The 26357-nt window shown below is 42.0% G+C and overlaps 1 protein-coding gene across 1 annotated transcript in view; it reads right to left on the bottom strand.

Annotated features, from left to right (window-relative positions):
* The window catches only part of STK32A (serine/threonine kinase 32A), a 193184-nt gene that overhangs the window by 126239 nt on the left and 40588 nt on the right, over positions 1-26357 (bottom strand). Inside the window, exons 3-4 of the mRNA XM_075601025.1 lie at positions 9123-9178; positions 8866-9017 (exon numbers count right to left, since the gene is read on the bottom strand). Coding sequence (XP_075457140.1) covers positions 8866-9017; positions 9123-9178 — 208 coding nt within the window. The remainder of the gene's footprint in view (positions 1-8865; positions 9018-9122; positions 9179-26357) is intronic.

The raw sequence follows: 26357 nt of genomic DNA on the forward strand, positions 1-26357 counted from the left end.
GACACTGGGTGCGTGGTAGTACACTTTTTAATAGCTCTCACATGCTCCATTATCCTTAACTTCAATGGCTTTATGGTGCGTCCAATGTAGTGTCTGCCACAGCCACAATTAAGTATATAAACAATAAAACTTGAATTGCAATTGATAAATGTGGATATTTTAATTTTTTTCTTGGGTTTTAAGGATTGGATATTCGTCAGTGGAATGGTATATTGGTAAACAACACAATGGCCGCACTTAAAGAAACCTTTTGGTATGTTAGAGATGCACTGTTGGCGATGTGAGTGGAACAAACTAGGTGATAAAAAACCTGCCAACGACTTTGTCTTTATTAATGTTTATTTACATTTATTGATTACTGAGATCCAAGCTATCATATATCCACATTGGTGTTTAAGTTGGTATTCTTTTATATACATATATATGATAACCACATATTCTTTCATATAATATTCAATGTTATAGAATGTATATTATCTTATGTATTTTCATAGCTTTAGATAGATCACTTATTTTCTTTCTATTACATTATGGGTTATATATATATGAATATATTTTTATTCTATTTAAATATTAACTTTATGAATATGAGGGTTAAGTCACTTGAAGGGTTTGTATGTGTTCTTCAATATGGTTTTCATTATATATTTGTTATATGCAGTTTATAAGTTAATTTTTTTTATTATTTTTATATTTCTTTCTTTTCTTGCATTTTTTAATGTCTAGTTCTTCTTATATGTTTTTGATTATCAATCATTTGTATTTTTCTGTCATTCATGTTGCTCAACATGTTTGTTTCACGGTTCGTTTTGTATTTACATTGTTTATGTTTTTTTACTTCCGGGTTTGCCTATCCCATGCAGAGGTGTTTTTCATCTGTGAGGCTTCCGTAGTTACATACGGGGACTCCACACTAGTTAATTTTGATTGGCTGGTTTGGCGCGAATTCACCCCTGCATTGGAATGGCTATATAAAGGAAGCATAATAGGAACACGGGTTACTCTTTGATAAAGCGCCATTTCGGCGTGAAACGCGTTAGAGGACCTCCTTTGTAGCATCTGCTACTATGCACTTTCAATAAAGCATTTTTATTTTTGTAATTAGCCTCCAGCCCTATCTTTGTAGCAGTGCACCACCATTTTTCTTCATCCTACTTTATATTTGTAATTGGCAAAGGTTAATACTGATATTAGAACTTGGATTCCTTTTATCTTACATAATTTGTTGCTTAAATTGATGACATGTACATTGTCTTTTTGCAAAATATTACAAATAGATTAATGCTCTGTGATATAGTAATGTTTGTAAAGATAAAGACAAAAATGTGGTAGGATAAGACTCATGCTTACAAAAAACCTTATTTCACATTTTCTACCTGGGTCACTGCTACCTAAGCTCTTTCATTTAATGATGCACCATTACAAACCCACTCAAAATGTTCTCAAATTGTGTCTAACAAACACACATATAAAGTATATTTGATTGAAATAAGATTCTAGATCCATCTATATCAGTATGTGGTCTCTATATTGTCCTATTATGTTGAATCAGAGACGACTGTATATCAATCACTAAATACAGCTTCCACATTTATCTCAAGACACCCAAATGTGAATGACCAATACAAACCATATTTAAAATAAGACTGCTGAAATAGTTCTCTTTGTCCAAGAAAACTAAACATTTTACTTTAAGTTGATCTCATAATTTGTATAATATATTGCCATTTCTCATGAAACGCATTCACTTTAATCTTAAATTCAAATGCTGATTTTGAAGTCACCACCATCTGGTTAAACAAAAACCACAGACTAATCTTTCTTTTAGTTTTTCAAATGTCTTGAGTACAACACAAACATTAACTTTTTCAGGATGATATAAAGCACGCCAACAACATATTTATTCAGTCAGAGATGGTCACTTCTATATCAAATAACGAGTAAAATCCCTGCGTGTACTGTAGTTTCAAAGAGCTACTGTAAGTTGAACTACAAGTGGAAAAAAGCACAACTTTTTGTCTTGGATTCTGGAAGTCTATGTATGCTACACTTTATATTCTAAATCATTGAAACTTCTCTTCGTCACTTTGTACAAGACTGCTGTTACGAGTTCATATCTCTTAAATCTATAATGTTACTAACTGCATTTCTCTTCATTACTGTAACTTTACTTGAACATCTTACTCTTTAGCAGTTAAATAACTCTTCCTCTGTGTGTAATCATACACCCTAGCTTGCTCAAAAGCTTTTCATTACTGTACCTACTGAATGTTGGTGGTGCGTTCTGAAATATAGCACACCTGCACCAGTAAATCAAATGGTCATTGAAAACATCATTCCTTTGCAATCCACAAACCGATTATTTACATTTCTAATATTTTTGTTACTATTATTGGCAGGTGATATGGAATAAAACCTAGGCCCTCCCTTTTCCATAACCATCCACACCATACTAAAACTTCCAAAGGGACTACCTGTCATCCATATAAATATTTGTACATTAGTTTACTGTCCAAACTAGATGAACTAAGGTCATACTTGTGTAGCCATCTTTCCTGCTGACATAGAAAAGCTACTAATGCTGTATATACCTGCTAGCTCAGCGATATCTGGGCCTCCGCTAGCTGGGAGCCTGGGGCAACAATATGTACTTGGCAGCGCCTCCACTTGCCCAGGAACCCTAATAAGTAAGATTCCCCTGGACAAGAATAACAGTAATAGTCCACAACATTGTAACCTTTTACTATTACGCGAATGCAGAACACGAACATACATATATCACATATATAACCACCGGCATGCATATATGGCAACTCAATAATCTGATACCTGTGGCCTTGCCACACTCCACCCTGGAGTAATGTCCCTTCCCCACCACCGCGTGTACCCCACACCGTGTCCAATGTATTGGACCAGTCCTTTGGTCACTCAACCCTCAGTGTCCCCAAAGAACCCTCCCCCAAGGCGGGATCAGCACCTGGAGGTACCGGTGTTGGTGCACTTATTATAATACCTTCCGGCCGCTCCAGCTGCCGGTAACTGTACTTCGCAAAGGATCCGCCGATCCAGCGTAGTCTCTCACGAGTCTTTACTTGCAACCAGCAGCTTGATATCAAACCACCGATCGCTCAGCAGCGCAAGAAGATACTGTGTCCCTGCCTGCTAATCTCAGCAAAGGGTATGCTGTCCCTGTCTGTGGCTGTTCCCTGCAGTAGAGAGGGAGGGGGGGGGAGAGAATCCTGCTCAGCTAGGAATTGTAACATATAAGAGAGGTGCTACCAGGGATGACGTCAGCGTGACGTCAGGTGTGCGACAGATGCATAGGTGTCTGATCGTGGTCAGCCGCAACAGAGAGATATAGTTAAACTAAGATGTGGGCCACAGATGTGGATCCCACTAGCTAGAATTAGCAGTTTTGAGGTTTGTGCATCCTGGCAGGAATACTGTTTACTACGGGAGACAGCTGAGTCACATGTCGGCATCTAGGAGTGTCTGCTTAACGTGCAGACACCACAGATCACTGTAAGTATATCCAGCCGTGTATATCCCCAGGTGGATCTGTATACAGACCACTGGGGTTTATTTGATGCTGGGTTTCTACCAAGCTCTTATGTGCAGGCTAAAGTGTCACTTATCATTATATACAAGAAAAAAAGATATAGTGTTAAAAAGGCGCCGGCAGGTAAAGGATATATTCACCAACAGGAAGAAACCGAATTGGATTCCAGACGGTAGAATCCGTCTGGAATCCAATTCGGTTTCTTCCTGTTGGTGAATATATCCTTTACCTGCCGGCGCCTTTTTAACACTATATCTTTTTTTCTTGTTCTGTTATCTGACCAGGGGGTCAGTTTTAGTGTTTAGGCAGCCCCTTATGCAAGGGTACTACCTGCATTAGGGTTACATTATATATAGTTAGCGCCACCTATTCTGTGTTTGTTATCATTATATACAGATACATTATGATAACATTGCTACACTTTATAGTTTCAGCTACAGTTACCAGTTATTAATATACATTGTCTCATTCCACAGGATTACCTCCTATCCAAGCTACAACCCCACGGGGATCTAGCTTAGTAACTGTATACACTGTTTTCATGTGCATGATTGGCCATACAAGGGTTAATATACCTATGCCATTCGACTAATTGAGGAATCCACACATAGGATTTCCCAAAGCACACCTCCATAGGTTTTAATTATTTTCTATGTTTATGTTTATGATATATTAATAAATTATTTGTTATTTTGAATCAGTAGAGTAGAGTGCACCGTTTAGGGATCTTTCCACCCTCTCTTTTGTATGTTCCCTGCAGTACCACAAGCTGGTGGTGACTCAGGGCCTGCACTGGGGCCGAAGGGGAATCTCTGGCCTATGCAGTGGGTCACTGACCCCCTGCAACACACACCTCCTCTCCCCCTTGCTTCCCCAGGACACACTGGCTAGCGTGGTCTCTGCTGCCAGCTTCCCTTTCCTGCTTGTCAGCAATCCTCACATTCTATTGGCTGCTGAGCCCCCTCTGACCCTACTGAGGCTCATGGGAATTGTAGTCCTCCTATCTATTGGCCAGCCGTTCATGCGCTTACCCTGCGCATGCGTGACCTATCAGGGACTCCCCGCCGCACATCTACACTGTGCATGCGCAACGATCCAACATGACGACGCCCTGTGCTTGCCGAGCCTCCGCGGAGCCTCCGAAGCACCGGAACACTCCCTGCTCGACCCCCACCTTCCTGAAGTGCCAGCGGTCCTGCCGCTTGTCCCTAACAGCACCCGCAGGGGAGGTACAAAGGGGGGGGGGGCAGGAGAACACCACTACACTTGTATAAACCAAAAGCTAAAGCTCTTACTGAAACATGGCTAAGTCCCAAAACTCTTGATACATTTATTTCTATTCAAGGGTACTCCATGTTTGAAAAGGATCAGTCAAAGAGAGGATGACGGGTGTTATATATTTATGATTCCTAGTGTAAGGGGGTCACCCCCGGTTCCCCTGATCTTCCTTTGCCCCCTGCCTTACCCCTGTGGCAGTGGAGGAAGGGGACGGCGACTTCTCCCGACGGGCACTGCCCTCTTGGTTATGGCGCGAGCTTCGCCCATGCGCAAGAAAGATCGCGCACGCGGTCCCCATAGAAAAGAGCTTTGCCAAGGACTACAATTCCCAGCAGCCTCTGGGGACTGCATTTTCACCCTTGTCACAGGCAGCATTGAAGCCAATAGAGCTGGCAGATTCTCATGCTGCAGAGTTGCAACAATGTTGTGTGCAGACAGGGTTTTTGTCAGTTGGAGCACGCTAGTCAGTGAGAGACCGGAGCAGCCCAGGGAAGGAGGTAGGGTACAGGAGTCAGGAACTCCCTGTACTAGGCCAGCACCCCCAGGGCCCGAGGTAGCTAAGTACCACACAATAGTGAGTGTTGCCAGGGACTTCCCTAGGTTAAGGGACCCTGTCACTCAGGATTGTCAGTTGGAGTCAGGGAGCTGTGAGGGAAGGAAGGGTGCGGGGAGCGAGTGCAGCTCCTGCACCCCTATAGGTACCCACACCCCAGGTAGGCCCCAACTCCCCACTAGGTTAGTGGGTAAGTGCTGAGGGAGGCCCAAGATAGGGATGCTGCCCTTAGTGTTAGAGTGCTGCCTAGTCAGAGTCACGGCTGTTACTGCTGTGAGGTCTGACAGGCAGGCACAGTGTTGTGTAGCACGTTGGCTGCACACATCCAGTGGGTCACAGCTTGTTGCTGCAGGCGCTGGGATTAGTTTAGTAACAGTCAGGGCTGGGAAGAGTTAGGGGAGTGGGGCAGGTCATTAACCCCTGTAGACCCCTAGGAGTTTTCCCCAAAGCCATTACAGGTTGCTGTGCTGTAGGGACAGCCTATAGTATAGCGCGTGTCACTTAGTGCTGTAGGGACAGGTCCTATGTTAGGGATCCTGTCACGGTAGGGTAGATGAGAGAGGGACACAGCGGACGCTGCGGTTCCTGCTAAGAGGTCCGGATCCAAGTTGGGGTCCGCAGAGACTGTTTTCAGGTTCGGATCGTCCCTGGCGGTCCGCGTACAAAGGAGTCCGGTGTAGGATCAGACGGAACCATCACACGACGGATCCTTTGTGAAGCCAGTTGGAGATCCGAGCACGGGAGTGCTCGGCAGGTACTATCTAATACACAAGTGCACCAACGGGCCCTTAGTATAAATAGTGACTGCGCAGTCACCCATTTCCTCTCTCTGCAAGAGTGCGGGACATTGCGTGGGGTACTTTGGACACTGGGTGAGATCACCTGGTGTTGGGGAAGCGTCCTGCGAGACTTCGCAGTAAGTGTCTCCTCGAGAGAGGGACACCGGTTATGTTGGTACATGTCATGATATGTTATCTCATGTTCCTAAGTAAATGGTATCAGTTATTATATATCACTGTGTGTGAGTATTGATTATTGTGATTGTCCTGCGAGGAACCACTTCCCCCCTGGTGGGAGCCATCGCAGGTGGAGGCGCTGCATCGTTGTAAGTGAGTACCCCTAATATAAATGCCCCAGGTTCCCCGTGGCGGAAGCTCAGCCCTCCTGTGAGCCAACAGGTAATGCACCACACCTATGGTAACCTTGTATGTTCCCCTGCACCCCCACACTGTATCTGCGATTGGGGGGGGGAGGGGAAACCCGTTACACTTATAATGTGTGTTACTAAATAACCCTTGTAGCCTACAGTACCATCACTTTCAATTTAGTTTGTACAAGTTACCTCCTTTTTTTCTAAACCTATTATTATTGTTGGCATCTATCGCCCCCTCAAGGCCCTGCTACAATCCCAATGGAATATGTCTAATTTTCTTGGCAATATTTCTTCTTTTAACAAAAATAGTGAGCTGTTAGTACAGTACTTGGTGATTCAACCTCAATTGACTTGACCCTAAAAACTACAAAATCTGTGCAACATTCAAATTACAACATTTAACTCAACAAATTTCTCAAACGACTCAACCAAATTTAAACAACTCACTGATAGAATGATTAGATCCAGTCTGTCTCAACAGAATCCAAATCTCTGGTAAATTGCCTGACATTTTCAGTGATCATGCGTGTATTTTGTACGTAAACCCAAACTATTAAAATCTAGCCCAAAAGTTCTATTCACTGGAACATTTAGACATTTTAACCTTTAACTATTTCTTGTTGCCCTTACCAACTGCCCTTGGTAAAGAATCAATTTGATTCCAGACCCTGATTTTTCACTCAACTATTTCCCGTCAGAGTTCTTAAATCTCTGTGATATCCATGCTCCAATGGCAGAGTCAGAGTCTGTGGGGCCTATCTTCGCTGGGTTACATCCAATCTTATTGAGTTTCACGCTTTATCCTTTGTGGAATAGAAACAAATTGACTGGCTCTACACAAGATCTAAAAAATTATAGAGCCCTCTGGAATACATTCAAGAGGCAAAGAAGACTTGTAAAATCACAATACTACTCTGACAATTTTTATCAAAACACATCAAATTCTGGAAAATTCGGAAAGATCATCAATAATATTTTTGAGCCCTGTAGCCATTAAGAACCTTCCATATCAAAAATAATAATGCAATTTTATCTGATCACTCCATTGCCAACACATTCAATGAATACTTTGTGAGGTGTGCTGCTTATTATGAAGATGCAAACATAATCTTCATCTGGAAGCCCAGGCTGAGCGGACCCCAAAATCAGTACTCCTTCCTCACTGTATTCATGAATTTTAAATTAGCCCAGTGTCTGAAGAGGAGATTGTACAGGAGCTGCTAAAGTGGGCCTGACCAATTGCATTCTAAGTTCCTACAGTACGTCTTAGTGCCCCCGTCAATGCTGAACCAATTGCTCCATAATCAGCTCAATTTTGTCTTCCAGACAAATCCCTGAGGCCTAGAATAATACTAAAGTTATCTATGTCTTCAAAAGTGGTGACAAAGACATTGTCTCAACGTATAGCAACGTATAAGTCACATTTTCTTAGTTAATTCCAATCTGGCTTCCAATCAAATGAATCCAAAATAATGAGCCTCTTAAACATTTGCAATGAGATCCAATGTGGTTTGGAACATGGACAGGTGACTGGTGCAATAATCCTAGATTTTGCAAAGGATTTTTCAATTGTTGACCACACTATTATGTTAATCAAGCTCCAGAACACTGGTCTTGGATCACATGCTCCAAATATGGTTTAACTCTTATTTAATCAGGAATATCCCAACATGTATCTATTTCAGGCTCCAGCTCTGACCAGTATTTCCGTCTGGTTTTGCATTGTGGACTTAACGAAGGTACCAGAATACCAACGAGATTGAGATATTTTGGAGATATCTTTTTGCATTACAGTAGATAAACTCTGCCTCTACTTTATTTAATATTTGCTTTAATGAAAGCCCTATACATTCCCTGCCTGCCTCTCTATCCACTTCTCTCATGCAAAGTCCTGTATGTTTTGTCTTGTCTTCTTGTTTGCATCTGCAAGAGAACATTTTTATAATATTCCCCATGTTAACATTAATCATTCTTTCTTCCTGTCAAACGTGTGTGTAATGCTATGACTGGTTAAATCTATTGTTAGTGATGCAGCTTTCAGCAGTTACACATCTTAAGGCAGGGGCACGCAAACTTTTTTTGCTGCGCCCCCCCCCCACGCCTGCTCCTCTCCGTTCTGAGCCCCCCCTCCTTACCTGACGTCACGTGACCCGCAGAGTCCAGGTAAGTTTTAGAGTTAAAGAGGCCTCACGCGACCCCCCGGCATTTAATATAAATGCCTCGGGGAAGAACGCGGGGCCCCTGCAACCGCCGGCGCCCCCCCAGAAAAATCCAGTGCCCCCCACTTTGCGCACTGCTGTCTTAAGGAACTAACTGACTCACCATAGGTTCACTAGAAAGGGGTGCTCCAGACCTTGCATTATCTGGAGTTCTTTGAAAACATTCCGCACTTCATTGCGCTCCACACATTTCTGTTTGTTCATGTATTTCATGGCATACATTTTCTTAGTATCATTCTTCTGAACAACGCAGACCTGGAAAGAAGGCAGACTTATTGCAAAGCCAGGAAATGTGTAATGTGCTATTCAAACTATATTGAACTAACATGTTTATCAACATAACATTGCTGAGTTACTCACCTTCCCAAAGCTGCCTTTTCCAATAGCTCGCAGAATTTCAAAATGGTTAAAGTTGACTGAAAAATAATCAAACAAATATACAGACATTTAGACATTTGTTTGAAACTTTTATTTATTTAGAGAGATCATAAAAAATGCAATACAAATTCCACATTTTTATTTTATTGTATTATGCTTGGAAGAACAAGGATGTGGGGAAATATTGAGTGGAGCCTATTTCTGTTGCCTATTTTTTAAGTACATAGCCATTTACACATCCTTCTGCGGCAGCATCACATTTATTAAACTTAATATAATAAATATCAAATAAAAACATCACTTGTGGGTACATTCACATGTATTAGACAGGTCTACAACACTGCTTTTCCCCATTATCGCTTAGCAAACAATGCTTCCACTGCAGCAAGGGATTCTGGGTAATGACATTCGAATGAGGAGACAGTGTGTCACTTTTTGCTTCTTGTGCATTTTAACATGGAACATCCCCCCCCCCCCACATATGCCTGCCGTATTACACAGCTTTTATGACAGGACAAATATGGATGAGCAGCTTCGTCCGGCTCGAAATCTGAACTTCGCAATCTTTGATGTTTGTCCAGAAGTTTGAGTCAAACTTCCAAACAATTGATAAAATCCAAGCTAAATTGGAGCCAAAAGTCTAATTTTCCAATAAACTGAAAACATTATTGAATCATAAACAAAAAAAGATGCAAACTTTTGCAAAAAAGATCAAAGTTAAAATATTCCACAAAAATGTCCAGCTTATTTTGTTTTCCCCATCATTAAAAAAAGAAAAAAAAGAATCCAAGACCAAAACGAATTAAGTTTTTGCAAAGCCAAAACAAAAAACACAAGCATTTAAAAAAAACAAAACAAAAGACCAGTGAGTGTAAGGTTTCTATCCACAATCTTCAAACCTGGAGCATTTTTGACAATTTGCAGATATTGTATATATGGTCAATAGGCTAAGTATTTGCACAGGACGATGTGTCGAGGAGGATTTTAAAGAAAGAGCACAGGGGACTTTATTGCAATACTAAAGTTGTTCATTATGTAACAAAACTCCAAATAAATGCAATGGTTCTTCAGTAAAACCATCTAAATGAACAAACATAATTTCCACCCATCAAGGAAAGAGTATTGCATGCTGGGACAGGAAGCTGTCAGTCAAGACCTGGACCTTGAAGGTGCAGGTAGTGTCCACGGAGCTGTACTCCAGGGACTAGGCTAGAAGTTATCCCCAATGGCCCAGTTAGTCCCCTGAGACACAGTAGAGGAACTTATTGCTACAGGGAAGGCCTTAAGGTAGGGAACCTTCTCACCATAGCATTAGAGTGAGAGATGCTGCAGGACCCTGCCTGAAGGAGAGTGCAGCTTGCTATTTGAGAGCAGATCAGGACTGCTTGTAAGGTGCCATCCGGCTGGAGGCCCCCTCAGAGAAGTCAGCCTGAGGATCTACCCAAGGGAGGAGCATCAGACCGCGCCGCGGAACCACGTCGCGGGTCTGCCCATCGCTGCTGTTTATCCTGGTCTGGACAAAGACCAGGGAGGTATTCTTAAGTGCACCACCGGGCCCCAACACAGGGAAGTGCGCTATCCCCTCACACACATATTGAAGGAGAGATACTCAGTGGTTAAGTGCATCAGACATTCAGTGTTTGGGGACACTAATACAGACTGTGTGTTGTTGGGTCACATGCTGGGCTGTGTTACTATGTTATATTATGGTACCTGCATTATATGCTAGTTAGTAAATACTGTTCTTATACAAACGTGTGTATTTACTGTGTAGGTTGGTTCCGGTGAGGGAATACTTCCACCACCCTGGGATCCCTTATCAGTGGAGGCGCTGCACCGTGTATAAGTGTATCCCAGGCTCCCAGTGGCAGAGGCTCAGGCCTCCTGTTGGCCACACAGGTAAAAGCAGCACGCGTAGTTTCAGTACCCAGGGGGTACAAGGGCTACATATATATATTACACATATATAATATGTATATTATACATATATACATAATAAATATAATACATCATATCCATATTCACAACTTACTGTATTACAACATCTGTATTATCCTGGGCCATAAGACAATACACAGCCTAATAGATCTTACATGTAGAATGCTACACAATGATGACTAAATTCTCCCTAATTCTTACTATCGACACTATCAGAGTAAGTCACTTACTATAGCACTAATTTAATGACAAACTAGTTGCAGATGTGGTGCTATTCAAGCTGCTCTTTGCGGCACTTTGAGTGGTTGGAGCGCGGCCCAAGTGCAGCCGTGATCATGGCCCCGAAAACAGGGATATTCCCAGAAGGATTTTATGCAGGGGGGGTTCCTGCTTCTGATTGGGACTCCCGCAGCGTTAAACCTATTTGGGCCACCACGAACCAGTCTCTCTCTCTCTGTCTCCCGGAGCAGCTCTTACCGCAGATCTCATAATTTTTATTATTATTTTTAGTACATAGGATTGAAGCAGGGGGTCTCTGGAGCTGAACCGCATTAATATTAGGTCCAAAAACTCCCTGATTCCCGAGATACAGGTCTCCATATGAGGTTCCAATATCTCCTTGCAAGTTTAAATCTCCCGCGTCACGGGCCACATTTAAACAGCCCAAGATACCGGCACCCCTCAACAAGGCCTGTACATCGGGAAGCAGGGGCTGCCCAGACCCGAGATTAATGCGGTTCAACTCCTGTTTCAATCATATGTAATAAAAATAAACAATAGGCCAAGCTTCATTACCTTAGTGCATTCATTTTTCAATTGTGTTTGCTATCCAGTGGTTTCCTGTGGGATTCTTAGCATACTATTATAATGCAACTTCTTCAATATTTTGATATCTGTTATTCTTAGCATGTGTGAATGGTGGAATGATTGACTTATATGATCCATTCATCTAATAAATGTACCTACAGAAAATAAAAGAGATAATAAAATGTGTTCGTGACCATGCATATGGAACATTTACATCAAATACCAAAGGCAGCGCTGACCTTTCATAGAAAGTATAATGGCTGATGATTGGGGTATTGTATGAATGCTTGTGAAACAGTGCTCTTGCCACCCAGCACGTATTATTAGGTGAAGCAAAATACAATGTATACATTTAGCTGCTGCTAGGAAATTTAAGAATACTCAAATGGATCTTTAAAAGGTTCCATACCACATAGAAGACCCCAAAAATAGTTACTGTATCAGTATCATTGACACCCATAAAAAGATTTAATCACCCTTAAAGTAATAGTTTTACTTATTTGCATCCTGTTAAAAATGAACATGTTTCACGTTGATTAATTATGTCTTCATAATTACTATATAAACAATAAACAAAGCAGCAAAGAGAACAATTCACCTCTAGTTTAGAGGACTGAACATCGTATTTCCAAAAGATACTAGATAAGGATTGTGAAAAAAATTATATACTGTATATATATATATATATATATATATATATATATATATATATATATATATAAAGCAGAAAATATATATATATGTTTTGTTTATCATACAAAAGCTAAAAGCATTAAAAAAAATACTTATACTTGTCGGATTTATTTAGAAATGGCGTCTATCTACTAATAGAGTCATGGACATGAAAAAACAGACTGAATATACCCCAATGGAACGTTGGATAGGGAAGTTGTATGTTCTAACATCACAATAAGAAGCCATACAATGCACAGCGTTGTCAGGCTGTGTAGTTGCAACAGTATAGTAATAGGTGGAGAGGTCTGGTCTAGCCCTTAATAGAAATGCTGTGTGGAGCACAGCCCGGCTCTAGCAGGCCGCATAATTGTACCACTAGTTGTTAGTTAATAGCCAGACACATCCTTATTATCCCCATATCCTGCTCAGAAAAACTGATAGATTGTAGCACACGGCGGTGCAATGTTTCAACACTACATGTCCTGACAGAGAATGCGAGCACTAGATCAACCTGCTGTCGTGACGTCACTACATCACCCCCCCTCCCCCCCCAATTAATGGAGCTATTTTTTTATTAGCCAGCTTTTTACTGAACCATATTGGCATGTGAGTATGCAGTAATCAGTGTATATATATTTGATAGTACAAGGTACCCTGTGCATACAATCTAATCAGATTATACATTGAACATCACATGATATTCAGCCACTATTGTTTGTGATTGTGAATACAACTGCACAGGAGTAATGCGATCCTACCTCACCCCCTGTCATTTTTATGATTTTACTATACACACTATAACATTAAAATTGCAGGTGTAGACATATATTAATTGTGGTAACAATAAATGTTACGTTTTAAAAACCCTGGTGTGCACCACTAGTGTGCTTCTTGTTAGAGATTAGCTGGTTATACCAACTTTATCGCTATTTTGAAAGTGATCAAGAAAGCCCTGGACTTGTAAGGAAGGGGTATCAAGATTTTAAGGCCGAAGGGCCCCACCCCTAAGTTGTCTTGATGTCAGACCAGGGGGAGGGGTTAAGTAAGAAGTACTTAAGGCAAGTGGGAGAGATCCTAGTTTCCTTTTTCTTCTAGGATCTACTGGAGCAAAGTCAGATTTTCTTGATTCCTGGTATCCTGGCCCTGAGAGATGGCTACATGGCACAGAGGAAGACAGACACAGTCTGAGGGCCCAGTGGAGATGATGATGGTCATGGTCGGTGGTGGAGATTCGTGGATGAGGGAGCTGCAGGAGGAAGCGTGGCGGTGCAGTCTACAGAGGCTGCTGGCTCCGTGCTTGACTGTAAGGCGGGGATTTTGGCTAGAGAGATCGTCCGGCAGAGTGGAGAGGCAGCAGAGAGGGATGGCAGAAGGTAGAAAAAGGGAAATTTTACTATTGTGGGATGGTTTTTCAAGCCGGCATGGATCGGCCTTTTTTGGGGTCTGTGAATTTTGTTGGTGTGGGTTTGTGAGGAGTAGTGCATTTGGGTGTGATTTCCATGGTTGGACAGACATGGATTCCGGAATCCGTTTGTGGATCCGTTTGTGTCATTTTTATGGTGGATTCTGTGAGGGTGGGGAGCTGTCACGGAATCAACAGATTAGTGTGGATTGAATGTGCAAGCGGATTGTGGGTATGTAGCACAGAGCTTGCACGTATTTTGGCGGGGAGCTCAGGGTTTTTTGACAGGGCCGTGGATTTTGGGGTGAAATTCATGCAGATTTAGTAAAGGGGGGCAGATTTTTGCGGATGGACATGGGGGTGAATTCCCAGAAGAATCTGCGTGGATTGGACACGAGGGCTGATTTCAGGAAAATCCATGCGGATAGAGACTTGATCAAATCTGTTGATGGATTTCGCACCACGGAGCGGATTGTGGAGTAAAAGGTTATGGAAACAGATTTTGATACTTTTACCCATCTTTAGAAGCAGAGCGGGCTCCATCAACCCAGGCCTGGAGGTGTCAGGATCTGGACCAGCAAGTGCAGCAAGGAGATGATGCATCATGAACAGAGGGAGTGGGGGCGAGGCTACATGCGGCAATGCTACCCCTGTGTGGGACATCGCAAGTTGTGGATCAGAGCTTGTTGCCACCCAAGGCAGCAGGGAGCAGTGGAGTAGGAACCGCAGCAGAGAATGGCTTGGATTATGGTGGTCCTGGTCTCTACTGAGGCTGAGTCCATCAGGGTAGCAGAGGAGGGATGTGGGTATAGCGCAAAATGCTCGGGTGGCGCAGAAAAGAGCAGCAGGCGGCTTGTAAGTCATGCCAAGAGAGGGGCGCTGCTGGGGGGGGGGAGGGATATCTAGAAGGGGACAGGGTTGGTTTTAGGGGGGGCAGGTACAGCTGGAACTGAGTAGTGAGGGATCAGGGGAGGAGGTGATTGAGGGGAGGCAGAGAGTGCGGGAGGAAGTGGTTGCTTCTCTGCCCTGCCACAGGGGGCATGGTGAGCATGTCAAGTGCAGGATGGACTTCAGGAAGCGTAGGGGGTTGCGAGTGTGCAAAAGGATCATCGGGGGGGCAGGGATAGGGTTTGGGTAGAAGTAGTAAGGCCAGGACAAGGGGCAACGGAAGAGATGTTCAGAACCTTGGGGGAGTTCTTCTTGCCATAGGTGAGAGCAAGGTTAGTGTAGGGTAAGTGGGGGGTTCAATCGTTGACAGGGGTGTGGGTGGGATTTTGAGATGACATTGGGGCAGTTTTGGGCAGGGATCAGGGGTGTCACAGGGGGGGAGTGGCCCCTCTGGGGTTCCTCCATTGGTGGTAGAAATTATGGGGATAGCTGGGGTAGCAGTTGTAGTGAATAGTGTGGCAGCTGGGGTGAATGGTGGCAGTGGGTGAAAAGAGGGGGTAGTGGTAGTGGCTGCACCAGTGGGGGAACCTGAGAAAGGGGTTGTGACAGGGGCATCATATCATTAAAAAATGGAAGCCATCACATGGTACTGTACATTCACCAATCGGATTGGTGGATGTACCATTTGTTGGTCAAATGTGACGTAACAGGCCTTATATAAGGTCGGTCACGTCTCATTTGACCTCATGAGCCGTCAGATCAACATCTCCTGGACCGGTTGGGGAAGAAAGAAGAAAAGAAAGAATAACTACTCCCAGTGACCTCCTTTTCAAGCAACTGAGGATCATGGAATTCTTCACATCATGCTGCTAAGGATCATGGCGTTGTTGGGCAAGAGTTGGTGCCGCTGTTGGATGAAGAGAATGAATGTTCATCCAGGCAAAAGGTAAGAAACACATTGATTGTATTTTATTTGTGTATTTTTTGTAGGATGACATTGACTGGCAATGTGTTTATCTATGCCCATTTCAGGGTATAGATAAACACCTTGACAATCAATGCATTTTTTGGCAAATGTTTTTTTTTATTTATTTAAATGTAGTATTTTATTTGGTGTTTTTTTTTTTAAATGTTTAGGTTTCCCATTTATTGCCATTGTTGCAATCCATGCCCATATTGTGGGCGTGGATTACAACAGTGACATTCATTGGCATTCATTTATTGGCAAATGTTTATTTTTATTGAATTGTGATGTATTTTATTTTGTGGTTGTTGCTTTTGCCCTTTTGTATGTGTGGTGATGAGGATAGAGAGAGTGGGGGATGGGGATAGTTGCCCCATGAAAGGTGGTTAGGCCTCTCGGGTGGGTTGCGGGCAGGTGTAACCCATTCATTACTATAGAGCAGGCCTGCCCAACTCGTAAAGTGAGAAGGGCCGAACTGCTCCAAGGAAAAAACATTTGGGCCGCACGGGTTAAATCATCATCATCATCATCATCATCATCATCATCATCATCATCATCATCATCATCATCATCTCTCCTCCAGCACCTCTCATCATCATCATCATCCTCATTCCCCTCCCCTCAATATGACACTCTCTCCCAATCCCCTCAATATGACACACTCTCCCCCTCCCCTCAATATGACACACTCTCCCCCTCCCCTCAATATGACACACTCTCCCCCTCTCCTCAATATGACACTCTATCTCTCCCTCCCCTCAATATGACACTCTCCCCCTCCCCTAAATGACACTCTCTCCCCTTCCCTAAATGACACTCTCTCCCCTTCCCTAAATGACACTCTCTCCCCCTCCCCTCAATATGACACTCTCTCCCCCTCCTCTCAATATGACACTCTTTCCCTCTCCTCTCAATAAGACACTCTCTCTCCCTCCCCTCAATATGACACTCTCTCCTCCTCCCCTCAATATGACACTCTCTCTCCCTCCCCTCAATATGACACTCTCTCTCTCCCTCCCCTCAATATGACACTCTCCCCCTCCCCTCAATATGACACTCTCCCCCTCCCCTCAATATGACACTCTCCCCCTCCCCTCAATATGACACTCTCCCCCTCTCCTCAATATGACACTCCCCCCCTCCTCTCAATATGACACTTTCCCTCTCCCCTCAATAAGATACTCTCTCTCCCTCCCCTCAATATGACACTCTCTCCCCCTCCTCTCAATATGACACACTCTCCCCCCCCTGCAACTCAAGTCACACCCTCCCCCTGCAACTCACATCACTCTCTCCCCCCCTGCACCTCACATGTCATCAGCCCCCCCTCACATGTCAGCAGCCCCCCCTCACATGTCAGCAGCCCCCCTTCACATATGAGCAGCCCACCCCCCTCACATGTCAGCAGCCCACCCCCCCACCAGCCCGTTTTTCACACCCACCCCCCCCACAGCCCGTTTTTCACACCCACCCCCCCACCAGCCCGTTTTTTACACCCACCAGCCCGTTTTTCACACACACACACACACACACACACACACACACACACACACACACACACACACACACACACACACACACACACACAGCACATCCTCTCCCCGGTACTAAGCCCCGCCCCCCGGCATGCTCTGACCTCCAACCCGCCCCCCGGCATCCTGCTATTGAAAAAAAAAATACTCACGGCTGCCGCATCCTCCTCATGCTGCTGCTGCCCCCGCGCACCGCAAAACCCGGGGACAGGGAGGGAGGAGAGGGGATGAATCGCCGACATTTTTTTAAACTTTTTAAAAAATAATTATTTAATTAATTAACTGGCGCCCGGCCGGGGTCATTGCGGGCCACACAGAGAGGCCAGGCGCGCCGCATGCGGCCCGCGGGCCGTATGTTGTGCAGGCCTGCTATAGAGGTTAATAACCACTAAGGTAATTAAGGGGTTAATTGCCAGTAGTTCGTTTTTTAATTTGAATGTTTCTGCTCACGGAAGACACTGAGGATAAAGGTGAGGGTGAGGGCGGCCTTCATCCTGGCAGGTGAAAGTACAACTTTAATTTACTATATGCTGGCTGGGTAATATTTTATTTTTAATGGCCAAATGTGCTAGTATCCAGATTTGTTTAATAGGATTTTGTCCATTACTATACAGTATGTGTTGCAGGAGGGGGGGGGGATTGTTGGGGGTTGAGAGGGTGGTTGGTAGGGTGCCCATTCATTGCTATTTGGGTTGTCTGTGCTCCCATTGAGGACATAGGTAACGACACTGGCAACCAGTGGGTGTATTGGATAGTATTGGTGGTTGTATTGTATTTGAATGTTTATTGGGTAGATGGGATGGGTGAAAGGGTTATATGCCCGAGAGTGGGTGGTTAGGCCTCTCGGGTGGTTAGCGGGAGAGGTTAACCCCTTCATTACTTTTGCGGTTACTACTAATGAAGGGGTTAAGCTATCCCGCAACCTTCCCGGTAGGCTGAAACACCCACCTTGGGACAACTACTCCCTTCACCTCCCCCCATCTACCCCCAACAAACCTGGTACTCTGGTTTAACCCCTTTATTACCTCCATTACATTAGCGTCTAGCCACTTAGGTAATAAAGCTGCTTTTATTTTATTTTAATAACACAGTATTGAAGCAGGGGATCTACTGAGCTGAAATGCATTCATTTCAGCCCCGGGGACACCCTGCTTCCCAAATTACTGGCCCCGGTATGGGGTGCTGGTATCTCCCTTCATTGTTTAATTCTCCTGTGTCACGTGACTGGGACATTTATACTTTGTGGAGATACCGGGGATCCTGGAGGCTGAAATGAATGCGGTTCATCTCCGGAGACCCCCTGCTTCAATACTGGGTTATTAAAATAACATAAAAACTGTCCGTTCGCCTGTAAGAGCTGTGCAGGAAGATGCAGCTCTCTCTGTGCAGCTCTTACAGACTGTAAGCAGATCATGGGGCAGAACAGAAAAAGACACAGCAAAAGGCACTGCTATCACGAGCGGTACAGTATGGCATTTTCCAACCCAACGGTATCTGACTTGCGATAACTCTTACCGAATACCGTAACACAGACGTCAAACTGTAAGGTAGTTCATACCAAAACATTTGATATAGCAGTTATTTTATCAAAGCTTTTAGATGAGATAATCATGAGCTTACCAAAGTGTGGATTTTGAATTGTAGGAGATTTTCACTGCATATTAGGGTTGGTTTCACTGTGAAATCTAATGCAGGCAAATAAACTCTTAGATATGCTAATTATCTATCTATCTATCTATCTATCTATCTATCTATCTATCTATCTATCTATCTATCTATCTATCTATCTATCTCATCTTGACATTCCACTGCTGGATAAAGACCTCCCCAAAGATCTTCCAGGTGCTGCAGCCTCTCTTCTCCAGGTTGCTCCAATAAATGTCCTAACTTTATCTTTCCATTTTACTTTTGGTCTGCGTCTTAGGCTTTTGATAACAATTAGAATCTCATCAAGTAGCATCTTTGTCCGATGGTCATTTCTGCTTCCGCATGACTGGCCCACTGCACTTTTTACATTTCTTCACCCTCGTGATGAGGTCCCAGAATTTTATTTGCCTAGGTACCCACTCATTCTTTTTCCTGTCTCTTCGGGTAATACATATACAGTATACAATAGTATTCAACTCAGTCTACAGAACACATGATCAGAACTACTGTACAGTAGGTAGCTGAACAGAATCCATTGGAGGCAGAGTGGAGTTCACTAAGGTTCTATAATGTACTATAAATCCCTTAAATAAGTAAATCTCTTGCACTGTTCCATTTTAATGTATTGATTTATGTTTGCCACTGCATCCTTACCCAGAAATATTTCCATGCCACAGTTTGTTGCCAGAACATGAATACACATCACCAGCTGTCAAAAGTAATGCATACAACCAGGGTTATTTTAAGGTTAGAATGTAATTCTTTTTTAAAGAGATGAACCATAAACTCCACACTATGATTATGGAATTATTAAATATGGGGCTACAATAATACAGTACTTAGGAGTCGACAATGTTTTTTTCTTCCACATTTTTCAATATAATAATTTAGTATAGTTTAGATATACCCTTTGCATCTTTTATCCCCCTAAAAAAAAACACTACCCCCTACTACTCACTGATCTTAATGCTCCCCAAATGCCCCCAAATATCAAAATATAATCAGGACATTTTCTTAATGGTTACTTATGAGGTTGGAAAGCAGGGGCAATGGGCGTCATATAACATAAGCACAACAAAACTGGTAATGGTTTTTAGTGTGGATACCATACTATCTTGAAGGAGAACTTTGAATGGTTAAAAGTATATAGATATTATTAGACTTAACAATACAGTGAATGAGGTTCATTTTAACTGTACTGTATGTAATGTATACAAAACCTTGGGGGTCATGCACTTAGCTCCGTTAAGTCACTTTTAAAGCGCAAAGTGCTCTTAGAACGTGATTTTGTGCTGAACACGATGCACTAAGCAATGCAAACAGGCACTTTGCGCTCTAAAACTGACTTTTTCCCGGAATTTTTTCTAAGTCCAACTTTGCTCGTTCGTTACCCTGTTTGCGTTAAATTCCTTCCTTAAGCGGGATGCACTAAGCAACGCAACCTTAGCGTACGTGAAAGTTGCGTTGATCAGAACACGTCAGGTCAAGGTAGATGCAAAAAAAGCTGGACTTTGAAAAAATTATTGCTTGACATTTTTGCATGCGCAAAACACTTACAACAGGCCGCCGGGTGTCCCCGGCTTACCCACGCGGGGGTCCCCATCTGACTCCAAGGGGGTCCCGGGTGTGTTGGGGGATCCGTGGGTGTTTGGGGTTCCCCATTGGCATGCGGGACCAATCGTGTGCCATCCCCAAATACAAGTATCCATACAAATTAATACAAACCCAAAACACATACAGTACAGTATTGTAGTGTAATAAAATAATGTTCTCCACATATGTATAATTCTGCATTTCACCTTTTAACATACATTCAGATGGAGAAAGAAAGTACATTTACTCAGAGGGGTACAGGGGTGGTCCTCGAAGCTGTCTGGGGGTCCACGGATGTTGACGTGAATATATCTGTATCCCCCAGAGATGATAGTCAATAATTCAAATTAAAGGTGAACACATGTTTGTTTTTAATTTTATATTAATTTAATTACATGTATCTTCTAAACTTTATAGTGTTCCATCAAACATTAGCAGGGGGTTAATGTAAAGGGCAATAGTCCCGTCATCACCAAATATCTTGTTAATAATCCACCCTTCTGACACAGCTTTATACAAACAAACCTTTATTTCTTGAGATTTAACACGTTCATGACAACATGTTACATACAAATGTAATGATAGAGTTATTATTTTATGTCAATTACTCATATTGTGTCGCAGCATCGCTTTCATTGTGGATTTTCGAATGCTGTGTAATTGCTGATGACATCACATTTCATTATGTGTGTAACACATCTAAATTAATGTACAATGAATTTTAGAATGACTACAATTCATATGTTCACAATACTATCCAACACACGTGTCATCATTTATAATCATGTGACTAATTAGTCTGCCTATTTAAACGATAGAAGAAGACACTTACGTTCCACGGTGAAATGGATGCGGCACCAGATTGCGCTTTTCTGTTATTTTGTGCGAGGAGGAGGAGGGAGATTATGTTGGAGATGAGAGAGAGGAGAGAGAGGAGAGAGAGGGAGATCCGTGTTGTGAGACACATAGCACCCCGCAATTTTAGGCAAAGAACCTCCCTAGAGGGGTTGACTGATGAAGAGGTTATCAGCCGCTACAGATTGAGCTCAGCGGCTAACTTTGAACTCTATGAAGTTTTAAGAGAAGATTTAGAGCCAACAACAGACAGGAGTCATGCAGTGCCTGGCCTTGTTAAAATGCTGAGCTCCTTACATTTTCTTGCTTCGGGCTCATTTCAGACAACTGTGGGCACAGTAGGCGGGGTCTTGCTGTTGGCTTTCTCGCAGACCTTTAGCCAGTTTCTTTGTGCACTGACTCGACGCGATAGTGATTATATACATTTTCCTAGCGAGCAGGTAGAGTGGCAGGCACTGAAGACTGCATTTTATAATGTTGCTGGGCTACACAATGTGATGGGTGCTATAGATTGCACACATGTTGCGCTGACCCCGCTACGTGAAGAGGAGAGAGATTTTAGGAACAGGAAACATTACCACTCACTCAATGTGCAGGTCGTATGTGACGCATTCATGAAAATTCTGAGTGTGGTAGCCCACTTCCCAGGTGCCTGCCACGATTCACACACTCTCAAGAACTCATTAGTGTTCCGTAAATTTGAATTGGGGGAATTCGAGGATGGTTGGCTATTGGGTCAGTCAATGTTACAGAAACTGCACTTACAACTACCTTTAATGTACAGTTTTATGTTTCGTTGTGTTGCTAATATTGTAAGTAACCACAAAGACTTAACTTTTGTGAACTTCTATATCTAATCCATGTCATGCATTGTTAGGGCATGTGTTGTATATTATTCACTGTCGTATTATGAAATGGCAATACACAATGTTTTGAATCTTGTTACATATTTTAACCTTTATGTCATTTGACTGTCTTATAGGCGACTCAGGATATGGAAGCCGACCTTGGCATCTGACCCCACTGGGTAATACTCAAACCCCTGCAGAGGAACGATATAATGCCGAACACATATCCACACGCTCGGTGATCGAGAGGACATTTGGAGTGTTGAAATGTCGTTTTAGGTGTCTTGATAGATCTGGTGGTGCGCTCCAGTATTCGCCAGCGATGGTTGGTGACATAGTGATTTGTTGTTGCATTCTGCACAACATTGCCCTATGCCACAATCTTCAAGGCAACATTCGGGAGGATTTAGAGGAGGATCTTCTTGTGCCTCCTGCAGGGGCTAGGGACCATACAGCCAGTGGGGTGGAGACTCGCAGGACGTTAATAGCGAATTTTTTCACATGCAAGCTTTTCAAATACATATAATCTAATCTGTAATCATCTCGTTATGTGTGTTACATTGCATTGTGTGTATGTAATCTTAGGATGCTGCTCTCTCCAAAGAACTGCACATTTTGTAGTGAATGATCAGAACTTCGTCTGGCTGCGGTATGTGAATTTTTAACACCTTTATTCTTGTATTAGTCATGTTTCAAACCAACTATACAATGTGTGCATCGTTAAATGTAGAATGTTGTGTATTAAGTTAAGAAATAATGCTGTATTGAGTACTCTGCATAGTGTTATCTTACAACTGAACTACTGTAAATGATTATATATCTTTTTTGGGTCATACTTTCAACATCATGATAAACTTAGAAAGAATTAATGGCGTTCTTAAATATTTAGACAATTGTTATGCTTCACATTCCTTACTTAATATTATTATTGTCACGTATGTAACTATTACTACATACATAATTGGAGTGCCTGCATGAGTATAAGAAGATAAGATGTTGATATCTTCTATCATTAACCTGGCATGTATCCCTATCATAAGTAATATTTTTAATTTAAATCCACACATTTCTATATTAATCTGTCATGTTAATGTTTCGTACAATTAGTCATATATAACTTTTAACAATACATTCTTTTCAGTAGAAGTACATGTGTGTTTCTTCAGGCGACATCTTAAAAAATTGATTGTATTATTTGAGTGATGTCAGTGTAATCAGCGTCACATTGTTAAAAATGGAGCACTAAGACAAGATGTAATGTCAAAGTTTATTGTAATGTTTACACACATTTCAACTTAGTCTCAAATACCCTAACATCTATATTCATTCTTTGAAGAAAATTATATAATGTATGATTAGCTACGATATATAAAAGTGTGCATGTTCAGTTTGAGGTATCATTGCATGAGTGGCCATGTGATGGGTTTGGCATGTGGCCATGATGGAAAAGCTCTCAGTTGGTCGGTCTTTGGATACATGCATTCACATTATCTTCAGTCTTGAACGGAGCTGTGAACATCTGTTAAAAAAGTAGATATATAATATTAATGTAATAAAGTTATCGGTTACATACAAACTTAATGATGCATCTAAACACACGTTTTTTATACTGTACCTATGTACTATACGTGAAGCATTTCATTAACAATTTAGGCTACATATAACAAAAAAATGCTTACTGCATCAAAACAATATATTTATTTAAATAAACATTATTAACCATATTTGCATATATATATATATATATATATATATATATATATATATATCTTCATAATCAACCACGTTACATTATACTTATGTTTGTACAGGCAGTCCTCGTTTTAAAACGAATGGCTTATCCAACGGTCTTACGACGCTTTGCTAAGTATTATATATATATATATATATATATATATATATATATATATATATATATATAAAAACCAATATACGATACCGTTTGAAGCACGAGATCAGGTGACAGCACTCTGGTAAGTTTGATCACAAGTTTTTGTATTGAAAAAGACACATAAACCGACATTTCGGTCCCCCAGTGGGACCTTTCTCAAGGTGGGGCACCTGATCTCATGCTTCAAACGGTATCGTATGGTTTATTATTGCTTTATGGGACAAGCACCCGATATTTTTTACTTGCAAGTGGAGTGCCGGCTGCTTCTGTGGATTCTATATATATATATATATATATATATATATATATATATATATATATATATATATATATAGGTGGCGAGTAGATTTTTTTGTGTGGCGAATAGATTTTTTGGTGATTTGTCAACCACTGTGTGTATATATATATATATATATATATATATATATATATAGTCAGGTATGGAGATTAGCACTCACGGTTTTGTTGCAGGAGGCAGATGCTTGTCCCATAGAGAGTATGTAGACATATGGAGACCAGGGGATCCTGATAGCCAAAAAGAGACAGCACACTGCAGGTATGATATCAAAAAAGTGTATTCAGTAACACAAGGCCGCCAACGTTTCGGTCCTCCCAACGGGACCTTGCTCTATGTATCTATATCTATATATATATATGTATGTATATCTATATATATATAGATACATATATACATGCGTACATACATACATACATACATACATACATACACTGTATATAATGTGTGTGTGTTGCATATATTATTGTCCGAGTACAATATTCGGAGTATATTAAAAAAAAAAAAATTCAGGAATGGAACGTTCAATTTTAACAGTGTTCCTATGAGAAAGCGTGTTTCGCTTTAAGACGTTTCGCTATACAACGCCATTTGGAGTTAAGCATTGTGTCGGACAACCGAGGACTGTCTGTATTACCTAAGGTTTCGTTTGTTCACATGCTATCACCACAAACATGTTAGATACAGAATGATCAACACCATTAACTAGTCTGCATAATGTGACATAATGTCATGTAAACTGCTGCTTTGCCTGCCATTTCTATAACTGAGTAACCAAGATTCAACAGGCACATAACATTATTATGTAGCCATATGCTAAGTACACAAATTAGGAAGATATGTACTGCATTTCTGCATATATAATTTTTTCTTTATTTTAAAATTATTGTAGTTTCACAAAGGGGCGTACACGTAGTCAACTGACATTTAAGGGCTGCGCGCGAATATCTCTGATTTCACCCGCCACTGCACAGCACTGTTCAAAATATTGGCACGTATTTCGTTAACTAGATCTTACCTTCTTACAGAACTGTGTTCTGGCATATTGTGATCTTCACAGCGCGATCTCTGTAATATTATCAGAAGCAGCCGAAAAGGTAAAAGAGACACGTTAATTTACACAAAGAAAAACTTTTTTCCCGTATGGTACGCGCATGCGTCATGAATCTAACGCATATGGCTGTCATTCGGGAACAAAAGATTCACACAGTGTATAAACTATTTACACTATAGTTACCTGCATTATATTGCATTCATATTCAGTGCAGGCATGGAAGGGGTGTTTGCAAAGTAGCCACTGTAGTCAATCAATTCGTTGTTCTGTGGGTTCAGCTGTGTAGGGTTGTAGCTTACTCCATAACTGTTTGAATCTTGTACAATGTACGGAGGCGGATACAGAGAGTAACTTTGTCTAATTTTATCTGTTTGAGCAAACTCGGTATTCTGCATGTTATCGTAATAACTTGCTCCGTTATGGTTCTGGTATTGGTAGGCCAACTCCGGTTGAAAATAGACATTCTGCTGAACATTTAAGGCACCGCTGCGGGCACCTAAATCAATGGTAGTTGTGTCCGACAATTGTCTGTCTTTTTAGATTTCCATTTGCACACATACGCATACCGGATTCATGAACTGACCAACATCCACCCCTGTTTCCGCCAGATGGTGGGTTTCGAATAAAAGAAGCATTGGTTGATAAAGTGCGGCAGATCGAATTTTTCCAGACCTTAGGTTGCAGATGATTTTGATAATAATGGTAGTTATCCGTAAGATATTGATAGATCTGTGAGACCTTAGCTTTTTTGTTCCTTTGATTTTCAATGGCGCTATATATTAACTTGGCGTAAGAAAACGGAGGCTTTTCCGTACAACACATCTCAAA

Source organism: Ascaphus truei, chromosome 5, assembly GCF_040206685.1.
Source record: "Ascaphus truei isolate aAscTru1 chromosome 5, aAscTru1.hap1, whole genome shotgun sequence".
NCBI classification, from domain to species: domain Eukaryota; kingdom Metazoa; phylum Chordata; class Amphibia; order Anura; family Ascaphidae; genus Ascaphus; species Ascaphus truei.